This window comes from Heterocephalus glaber, unplaced genomic scaffold (assembly GCF_053883595.1).
Source record: "Heterocephalus glaber isolate CG9 unplaced genomic scaffold, H.glaber_assembly_v1.0 deba00001600, whole genome shotgun sequence".
NCBI classification, from domain to species: domain Eukaryota; kingdom Metazoa; phylum Chordata; class Mammalia; order Rodentia; family Bathyergidae; genus Heterocephalus; species Heterocephalus glaber.
This window is the reverse complement of record NW_028258372.1, coordinates 7,898,881-7,909,693: the sequence shown is the minus strand read 5'-3', so window position 1 is coordinate 7,909,693 and position 10,813 is coordinate 7,898,881. Positions and strand designations below refer to the sequence as shown.

The 10,813-nt window shown below is 45.6% G+C and overlaps 1 protein-coding gene across 1 annotated transcript; it reads left to right on the top strand.

Moving 5' to 3' along the window:
- Positions 1-297: 297 nt before the first annotated feature.
- On the top strand, positions 298-10,772 carry LOC147823076 (uncharacterized). Its single transcript, XM_087194302.1, has 2 exons — positions 298-652; positions 9,142-10,772. Exon 2 carries the CDS (start codon positions 10,290-10,292, stop codon positions 10,770-10,772), a length of 483 nt encoding a protein of 160 aa, XP_087050428.1. The 5' UTR covers positions 298-652; positions 9,142-10,289.
- Positions 10,773-10,813: the final 41 nt, after the last annotated feature.

Here is a 10,813-nt window from a genome sequence, read left to right as displayed (position 1 = left end):
GCAAGAGGTTCCTACCGTCTTGGACAGATTTTCCCCCAATGGGGAAGCATGTGAGAAGTAATAATTCATTAACAAGTTCATCAGTTTCATAAAGATATCTTATCTGACATCAGAATCCCTTCTTTCTTCCATCAGAGATTTAGGCACTGAACCAGAAGAATGAACCAAAGATAGGGACGCACTAGGCCAAACGGGCCATCATGGCAGAAGAGTTTGTTTGTCTGACCTACCGTCCTCCTCTTGTTTGTGTGTTGACTGACCAAGCCAGGAGGAAGTTTCCTGAGTGGAAAGCGCCAATGTGCAAACCCTGAGATAAAAAGTCATAAATAGACCTAGAGCCTGACCCAGAGCCAGGCTCAGTGTCCTTGGGATGGTAGGACGTGCAGGCCAGGTCCCAGTCTGGGGAGGGTGGTTGGGGTTGAGCAGCTGCTTTGGAAATTTCCATGAGCTGCGCACCAGTTCTTGGGAAGCTCTGGTACTCCCCATACTTGAGGAAGACGGGCGTTATGAAAGAGACACAAGACACGGCCCCAGGTCATAAGGAGCTAAGTCCCTGGAGAAAGGACTCAGAAACACTTGCCAAGAAAGCAAGGGAACAAACAGGTTGCAAAATCGTACACCAAAGGTCAAAGCATGGAACTAATCCGGAAAGGTCAGTGTTATCATCCCATTATTCAAATCCTATTTCACCGCCTAAGAAAAAATGTTCAAAATATAAACTTCACATTAAGGTAAAAATTGATTTTATTTCTTTAATACTAATAAGGGGGACACAAACAATATATTAATTTTTAAAAGAAAAGAACTGTAGTGTAAGACTTCAGGGAGAAATTACAAAATCATATTTAACACAGAAGTCAATGAAAAAAATGTTCAAAAGAAGGCTGGGGTATAGCTCGGTGGTGGTGTTGGCAAAGCATGCATAAGACCTTGGGGCTCGATCCCCAGTACTTCAAAAAATAAATACAATGATTATCAAAGGACAACGATTCCATGTCTTGATAATTTTTACCAAAAGTTCTGAAGTGTCCAACTTTGTAAAATCAAGTGTTGCAACTCTCCCAGGAATTGGAGGTAAGTTTTTCCCCTACAGTGAACCCTTGACTTATGAACTCAATTCATTCCTGAGGGCTGGTTGTAACTCAAGATGGTCAATTGAAGGCTCAGGCTCCTCTACACAGCCTTCAAAGTCTCTCCCCTGTACACAGGCAGATCTCAGTGTCCTTAAAGAGACACTGGCCCAGGATTTCTCAACCCCGTACAGGAAAGGCTGTTATAATGTTCTTTCCAGAACTCTTTAAGGGTTACATCTGTATCTGAGACCATCTGGAAACACAAGCAGCTGGCATTTGGGTGGTAACTCAAGACTTTGTAAGTTAAAATTAAAATTCCGGTCATAACCCATGTTCGTATGTCAGGCCAGTCATGTAACTTGAGGGTCCACTGTAATAAGATTCAGGTCTTGTGAATGTGTGCGCACACACACTCACACTTATGCAGTGTGTGAACCAACAGTGCTCACACGTTGTTGCATCCCTGCTGAGACTGGGACACGTCTTGAGGTGACCCCTGAGAATGTGTGTGCTGGGAGTTTGGTCCCTAGTGTGGCAGTGCTAAGATGTGGGAACATCATGAGTGGAGCCTATTGGGATGTCCTCTTGTCACTAGGGGAGCTGCCTGGGGAGGGATTAAGGGGTCTCTCCTGGGATCCCTGGGCTCTCCCAAGAGCGAGTTGTTCTGAGTGAGCCTGAGCCCTTACTCTTTGGTGTCCTCTTTCCATGTGGTCTCATCTCCCCACACGCTCTCTGGCCAACCCCCCCCAGGGGTGGAACCGAAGGAACCACCTCACCTTACTTTGGACTTTCAGCCTCCAAAACTGACTAATACAATTCCCAGCACACTGGTTAGGATGCCTTTGCTTAGGAGTAAGAGAAAATATGAAAAGGATTTATTGGTTGACATGGCTGAAGAGTTCAGTAGTAGGGGAGCCTAGTTACATGTTTTAATTAGAACCTCATCTCCACTCAGCTCTGCACTCCCTTGCGCAGGCTTTGTTTTAGCATTCGCATGTCTTTTTCACATTACACCTAATAGGGTGTTGAAGTTATTGTCAACTTGTTTTTTTTTTACATCTAATAAATTGTGGACTGCATGTCTTTATCAGACTGGCTGGCTTATTCATGACAAGACAGCTGTGAAAAGCATAAGGTACACCCAGTCTCCGGAAAGAGGAGCTATTGTTTCCTGTAGCCATTGCACAGAAATTCTGGGCTTCCTTCTGATTGGACCATCCAGGACTAATCACTGTGGTTACATGTGCTGACTGGCTCTTGGCAAGGGGCTGGACTTGGCTTGCACAATGGGGTCCATCCTTGGAGCTGCCACTCAAATTGATGGTGGCTACAAGATGCACCAATTGCTCATCACACCTTAACCTTGGGAGCAATTTCAATTTTTTTTCTAAGTTTAAGGAGCACTTTTGAGGTGTAAGGCACTGTGGGAGACATAAAGACATGTAACTGTACTGTAAACATAAGGGGGAGACAGATTGCTTCTGGCTGAGGTGGTCAGAGAGGTATTACGTAGCAAACAACATTGGAATAAGGTCTCAAAGAACGAGTGAGATTTTAATGATTGCAGGTGGCAAGGGAGGGGCTGGAGGCAGGGAGAAGTGAGAATAACAACCCACAGGCAGAAAGCCAAGGGGAAGTTGGAGGAAAGTAGCCCAGGTTAGTGGGAGCAGAATTTCTTGGTGTTTTTGTTAAGGCAAGAAATGTCACCACAGCACAAAGAAATCTCAGGGTTGTAGACCACACTCAAGCAGTTAGGATGAACCGAGTCAGGGTGCAAGGTGAAAACTGGCGCAAGCCCTCTCTTGCTTGATTAGCAGGAAGCTCAGAATCCACTTTGAGGGACCTCTCCACTCCTTGTTTCCATATACAAGTTGTACACAGTCCAAAGTAGAGAGTGGGCTCAGTGTGACTTTCACTTGCAGACAGAGGCCACTGTTCCTGATGGTCTAGGGTCTCTGGACTCCTTGGAGGGGACAATTCTAATCCCATCACTTTGGGGGGCGTTAAGAGTGTCCTTCACCAGTGGGCCAGGGCTCTGCCCTTCAGATAAATTCCCAGCTTCACCACCCACTAAGTCACTGGCCGTCCCAGGGACTCCGTAAAGTCACCTTAGGGCATTGTCACACATGCAGAACTCCTGTCCTCTGCCCTTTCCTGGGACCCACATCACCAAGGGGCAGGGAGATCCCCTTCCCTCACCAACAATCCACAGCAATCTGCCCTCCTTTCTATGGACTTGCCTCTGCTCCGTACTCAGCTGGCCCCACACACTCTCCTGGGTGTCTTGGCTCTGGGGCATCTATCTGAAATGCCTCACCTTGAACAAGGTGTGCTATCTCACACTTCCACCATTGGCACAAAGAAAGAAAAGAAATCACAAAGTTGAAGCACCAGAGACACATGCTGTTTACCAGACCTTGGGGATTCATGTCTCCGAGCCCAGGATCACCCACTCACCTGAGGAAGCTCAGCCCGTCTGTGCTCGTTTATTACAAGTTCACGGTGACTTTGTGTGCGTGTGTGTGTTTTGGTAGTGGGGATCGAACTCAGGACTTTGCGCTTGGGAGGCAGACGCGGTGCCACTGAGCTGAATCCCCAGCCTCACAGTGACTTTTAATCTCCTTGCTCCTGGCACATCTGTGTCTTTGGTCAGTCCTCACCTTTAGATTGAAATTCATTTTCTTGCAGCTGTTCGGACACTGCCTTGATTGCACTTCCTCCCCACAGACGGCTCTGCCCATGGTGTGCTGTTTTGGACACAGCGCCTCTTCTAAATTCTCCTGCCTCACTTCGCCCTCGACCCTGACTGTGTATCTCACAAAGAAGCAGGCAAGTTGGGGACACAGGATTAGGCTCACGCTGTGGTTTCCAATCTCTGGAGAGTTGGTTGTTCCTTTAGTTTGCAAACTTGGGACCTGAATCTGGAAATTACTCCAGAATTTATGTTAATTTAAAACAAATGAAACTTTTCAAAAAAGGACTCACTGGCAACATGAAGGAGAGCAAAGTGAAGTAATGTATACAGCAATTGAGATGGTTTTGCTCACACTCTAGAGAACTTAAGGATGTGAGAATGAGTCATAGGCTTTTTTCAATTCACTTGCCATTTCCTAATTCTTGTTGCATAATCAGGTATTTTCCCTGCATGAAATCAACTTAGAATCCGAACAGTTGCCTGGGGTAAGATGGTAGGTAGTGGGAGGGTTAGAAAGATGGACATAAAGGAACTTTTTGGAAGAATAAAAAATGTTTTCTTTGCAGTGCTGGAAATTGAACCAAGAGTCTTGTACATCCTAGGTGAGCTCTCTACCTCAGAGCTACACCCTGCCCCAATTTTTCTACATTTTATGAAGATGTTAGTTACCTGATATTTTCATTTGTAAGAATTTATGACTTGGTATTTAAGAATTTAGACTGGGTATCTCTGCATTTTGCTGTGTATAAATTATGTTTTAATTTAAACATAGAAGAATAAAGCCACTGATTGCGACACACCTGGCCAATGTGCACGTTACTGTCTGTTGAAATCAATCTCAAAGGGAAGAGTAATAGGCTCCCAAGAAGGCAGACATGCTCCAAGCATCTGCTGAGTAAATGGAGAGAAAAGCAGCACATCTAGTTAACGGGTCTAGCTGGGATGTTTGCAGTTATGGGGGCTGAGCCTCTTCTGAAATGTGCTTAATCGCTTCTAAATGCGCAGCCAGCTAATTACAATAATTAGCCTTCCCTTGGTTCAACAGGGTTGGGAATTCCTTAGCAGGACTGGGTTGGATTTTCCCCAGTCTGGCGACTTTCCCAGACCATGGCCTGAGATGGTGCATGCCTGGGCCGAGACATTTCTGGTTTGCCTTGTGTTTCACCACTGAGTGCTGGGGTGGTGTGTGACGAAGCTTGGCGCCAGTGAGTCATGCGTGCATCGCAGCAGACCCCTGGTCAAAGCAAAAGCACTTTGGGTTCAACTTTGGCACCTGTCTCCAAGCAGCAAACTAACCCTGCTTAGACCCAATTAATCACATTTGGAAATCAGGATTACTCACTGCAGCATTGTTTGTAATAGCAAAAGAACAGAGACATGTGTATGACAGGAGACTGGGTAAGTACATTATGGTTCATCCATGTAAGGTAACACTGACAAAGAACCAGGATGTTCTCTATATACTGATTTAGAAAGAGCTTACATTGTTAAATGAGAAAAGAAGAACAGCATGTGCATTACGGCTATGGGTATAAAATATGAGAATAGGTTTGCATCTGCTTGTCTACGTACAAAGACAGAGACCAGAGACAATAACAGTGATGGGTACTCGTAGGAGGTGTGGGGCACTGGGGCTGTGAAATGAGTGCGAAATGGAAGGAGCCGGGAGGGAACTTTCCATTGCAATCCTCTTCAAAGCGGATTTCAGAATAATCAAATGAATGTGTTACCTCGTGATAGATGGGAATCAATTAATTAAAATGTCCAAATGTTTTTTAAAACTAGGAAAAGGTTTTAGGGAAAAGACAGAGCCCTGTGATCACTTATATTAATCCTGCATTTTCCAAACAGTGGTGTGTGAAGGTGTATTGGGGAAAGCAATAATGGAATCCATTTTATTTTCTTCTGTGTTTTGCAGAACTGGGGATGGAATTGAAGGCCTTGTGCATGCTACGCAAGCACTGTACCACTGAGTTATACCCACAGCTGTGGGATCAGTTTTAATCCCTACTTTATTATAGTCAATGAATAGAAGAATTAATAATTTTTCCCGTAATGACAGAGCCCTTTGAGAGCTCCAGGAGTGTGGGGCAGGCACCCTGGGAGCCATGGAGAGCAGGAGTCCAGGCCATGACTATCACCCAAGCTTCTTCTTGCTTGGAAATTCTTCCCACACTGTTGGTTTTGACCACAATGCAGTTGTAACTTGTCTTTATTGATAATCTCATATTATTATCCCAAAGGACATAGGACCCAAAAGAATACTGATATAGTATACAACTAGGCAGTAGGGAACACAATAATTATGTTCCTTTTCTGGGTAAATTTTTATTTTTATTGGTGTGTGTTTGCAGTTCGTAATGATTACATTCTTCTTGGGGAGTTGGTGCATGTATATAACTCATCTTAATTTTCAAATATTCCCTTCTCCTCCCCTTCCTCCCCAAGAATTTTTATGAACGGGGCTCAGTACTTTTTCTCCATGTCTGAAAGTTATGATTGATCAACTTCTTCTATCAAAAATTAAGTGGCTCTACTTTAGAGTTCAATGTTTTTGGCACTGGGGATCAAACTTGGGTCCTTGCACTTGCAAGGCAGGCAGCGGCACCACTGAGCTAAATCCCTGGCCCCTTAGAGTTCAATGTTAAAGAGAAAATAGCACACATAGAGTGATTAGCTAAATATTATGCAGTAAGACTATACTTTGAGTTTACTCAAGTGGTAAAGGTCAAATAAAAGATGAAATTGATAAGCTAGTTGGTTTTTGTGTGCAAAATGTGAGAATCCTATATTCCTTGTATCCTTGAGGCAGAGGATTCATCAAGAAGATTCCGAAGCACCTGAAGTAAAATAGCTAATGAATTAGATGAAATTATAGAAAATCAGTCCTTTAAACTTAACTTTCAGTATCTGAGTTTTCTTGCATGACACATGGGGAAATATTTAATAATATATGGATATCAACATAATATTTTGCTGAATACATGATATGTATTTTTTCCAGAACTAAAAAAAAGGCTTTATTTATTGAGGGCAAGAGGATGCAAACAATTTAAAAGTCAAAAGCTTACCTAGCATTTAACTAACTTTCCTTTCTCTGCTTGTCCAATGAGAGTTGGATGTTACTTGTACATTTTCTAAGAGTCCTGATCTGCTCATGAAATCTTTATACAAGGGAAAACTGAGGGGCAGATTCCTTAAGTGGCCCTTGGGAGAACTCTCTCATCAGGGCAAGAGTGAAGGTTCAATTCTGTCTACTTCTTTCCCTTCTGCTTCATGTGTACTGCGAAATAATCATTGCACGCATTGGTGAGGCCTGCAATTAGTGACAAGAAGCTCTGGAAGCCCACTTTGCCATCTTGGCACTCACTGGTCCAGGTCCTTCATGATTTTGTCCATAGCCAGGGATCTTTCTGATTTTCCAAAAACCCAGGGAACTCCTTTTCCATGAGTACTCCCAGGTCCTCCTTTGTTAAGTAGCCTTTGTCCCTGGCAAATTTGTGACACATAAACATCATGGTTTCCATGGTGTGTTCCATTTGGGGTGGCATTTTTGGTGAAGTCTGTTGAAAGCAGGGTGCACAGGCTTGGGACAGCGGGTAGGTGGGCGGCCTACACGATATGTATTACCATGTTGGATTTATCATTCATTTAGTAGACAAAAATAACTAAGATTTTATAATATGTTGTATGTGACAAGCACCAGCTTAAGCATTTCTGCACATTATGAATTCATTTCATGCGGAACAACCCTACCCTATTAGACACAGATACTAGCATTATCACATTTACAGAGGAGGAAACTGAGGCACAGAAAGTTTAAGCAATCAGTCCAGGGTCACACAGTAATTAGTGGAGCTGGGATTCTAATTCAGACCATCGTCTCCATTGTTCATGTTCTTATTAAGTATTTACAGCTTGGCAGTGACTGTTCTAGGAGCTGGGGCTGTAGGGTGAACCAAAGAAACAATTTTTGCTCTATGAAACTTACATTCCAATTGGTAGAGATAGATGATTAAAAATAAATAATTAGATATAATATGTTAGGTGACAAAAAGTACTAGGAAGGAAATTAGAGCAGGGTAAGTGGTGGGGATTCCTCTTAGGATCAAATAAATGGAGAGGATGGGGCCTGTTTCGGTAGGGTAAGAAGTGACAGGCTTGTGAGAGACCCCCACAAAGCATGTGTGCGCTCCACGGGGCTGAGGGAAGAGTAAATGCATAGCGTCTGAGCAGGAACTGTTGTTATGCTAGACCACTAAGGATTTTTTTTCTTTTTTGGATTAATGTGAGAGAGAGCACAGTTGAAAGTAACACCAAAAGATAGCTGGGGGGTAAAGTCACGTTGGATGTCTAGGGAGCAGTATATGGACTTGGGATTTGATTCTGAGTGAGGTGAGAAGCCAGCAGCAGCAGGGCGTGAATTTAGAAGTGACACGACCTGTCTTTTGTTTTAAAACAAACAACAAAGGATCACTGTAGGGAGATGTGTGGAAACCCTGTTAGCGAGCTAGTGAAAGGATTTAGGTGACAGATGATGCGGGTTTAGCCTAGGGCAGAAATGATGTGGAGGTAAAATTTGCTGACTTGGGAGGTATTCTGAAGATGAAAGTGGAGGACTTTATTCATGGATCTGATGTGAGTTATGACAGAGGTCAAGAAGGATGCCAAGGCGCTCTCAGTCTGACCAATGGAAGAAATGACTTGCTTCTTAGAAGGAGAAGCAGGAAAATATATAATGTCCCACAGGCCAAGTCAAATAACTGTTTCAAGAAGGATGTGGGTCAAAATCATATTCATCTGAGCAAGATACCCTCTTTGCACAGACTAACTAGGCGGCATCTCTCTAGCAAACTAGACTGATGGTCCCTGAAGTTGGATTGGTTTGTGCTGGTTGGTTATGCTTGTCTTCACGTGCTTTAGGAAAGAAATTGGCCCTAGCATCGCTAGTAGAATGGAACCAACTTGGCAGCTCCCTGCCTACGTTTGGGGAAGCTGAGTGGGGAATCTTCTTCCTACTCAGGCAACAGAAGCAGGAGCTGTTGGAAATTACACTTTGATCCTACTGCATCAGATTCAGGAAGGCATGAGCCCTAGTGGCTCTTAGGCTGGGAGGGCTGGAGCACTCCAGGCAGAATAAGGGGCCGCTGTGGGCACCCCAGAAGTCTGGGTGGCCTACCCAAGTTGTTAGCTCTGGATTGTTTGGGGCAATTACTTGAAATTTCAGTCAAACTAATGTTTGGGTTTTTTTGGTACTGGGGATCGAACTCAGGACCTTGCACTTGCGAGGCAGGCGGCGGAACCACTGAGCTAAATCCCCAGCCCAGCCAAACTAACTTCTTAATTCTCCCTTAAAATTTATTTTCTATGTAGTGTGAAGATGGGGGAGGAAGAATCTGGACTGTGGGGAGGACGTTGTGAACATTTAGAGGGGAGCACCCACCAGGACTGAGGTACCCAGCCTGACAAAACGCCATCTCCGTCACCTTGGAAGCAAGGCCTCTAGCTCAGAAGGAAGGGGGCCCTACTGTTATGGCCGTGTTCGCCGGGAAACACACACACTGCAAGTTCTGTTATTCCCGGAGCACGGATGGATGGATAAACTCACGAAACTGAGCTCCAAGTGGCCAATGAGGAAGTAGGAACATAGGTTCACTTCTTACTTCATGTTAATAAACTACCACTCCCACCACCTTTACCTTTTTCCAAGTAAAAAACATTAAAATTACTTTCAAAAATTTAAATGTTAATGAACAAGAGGAAAAAATCCCACAATAAACAATAATCCTTTGGGTTGAATATTTTATGAAAAATTCACAAGCTGGGTGTGGCGGTGCAAGCTTGTAATCCCAGCACTATGGGAGGCTGAGGCAGGAGGATGGCAAGTTTGGGTCCAATCTGCCCATCTGAGCCACGTTGTGAGATCCTGGCTCAAAATAAAAGATAAAAAGGGCAGGAGCTACTGCTCAGTACTGAAGGGCCTGGGTTCAATCCCTAGTACTGCAAAACAAAACAAACAAAACCAAAGTCACTAAATTGTTCTTAGGCTTCTGTTTTCCACAAGAATTACTGCTGGACAGAACTCCAGGCCAGTTGTCCGGAGTCATCAGAGGGGAAATTGTGGGAGGAGGATGGGAAGGCTGAGCAGGTTGCAGGCAGTAAACGAAGTTAGCACGTGAGGGGGCAGCAGACACCTTTAGGAGGTCTGGAGGCTTTGTCTTTCCTCCTGTGTGGTAAAAAGGAGCCAAAGCATGGAGCTGGGCCTAAACCTACTGTATTTGCTCTGGTTCAAGAGCAGAGCGCCAGGCTATGGCGGCGTTTGCTCTTCTCCAGGTCCGGCTCCCTCTGCCGGCTGTCACCTCCAGCGGGACGACACTCGCGCACTAGCGCCCTAGGCCCAAGCTCCGCCGCCGCCGGGCGTGCCCAGCCTGCGCACGCGGGCGGCAGAGGCGGTTTTAGAGGTGGCATCCACAGAAACACACAGAGCAAACGCGACAGGCCCTGGGAGACAGCGGGATAAAATGGGAGCGTCCGGTGGGCTGGGGTGCGAGGGCGATCTGCCTCCGCGGCGCCACGCTTTCCCCTTCTCCGTGTGCTTTTGGTGCAAGAATAAATACATGAAAGAAAAGGAAAGAAAAAGGCGCCCTGGTCATCCTGCGCAGAGCTGCAGGCAGGCCTCGCCCAGTCCTCCAACCCCTCGGGATAACTCCACCCCGGCTCGGCCCCGCAGTGTCCTCTGCTCCCTCCTCGGGCTTCCACTCCCAGGCCCTCTGCAAGGCCGGGAAAGCGTCAGTAGAGAGAAGGCGCTCACGTGGCCGACCACTGCGGTCTCGCCTAACCGGACCGAGCACGCCGTGAACACCGCTTCCCTAACCACAAAAAAGGGAATCAGGCAAGTGAAAAAGGGAAAACGTCAAGGTCCCTACTTGCTAGAGCGGCCTTCCATTGGCACCTCTCTCTCCACCGTGGAACCTGATTGGCTGAAGGCTGAGCGCACAGGTTGAGCACGCTCTCCGTCCCTTGACGTTGGGCGGGCACCAGCCTC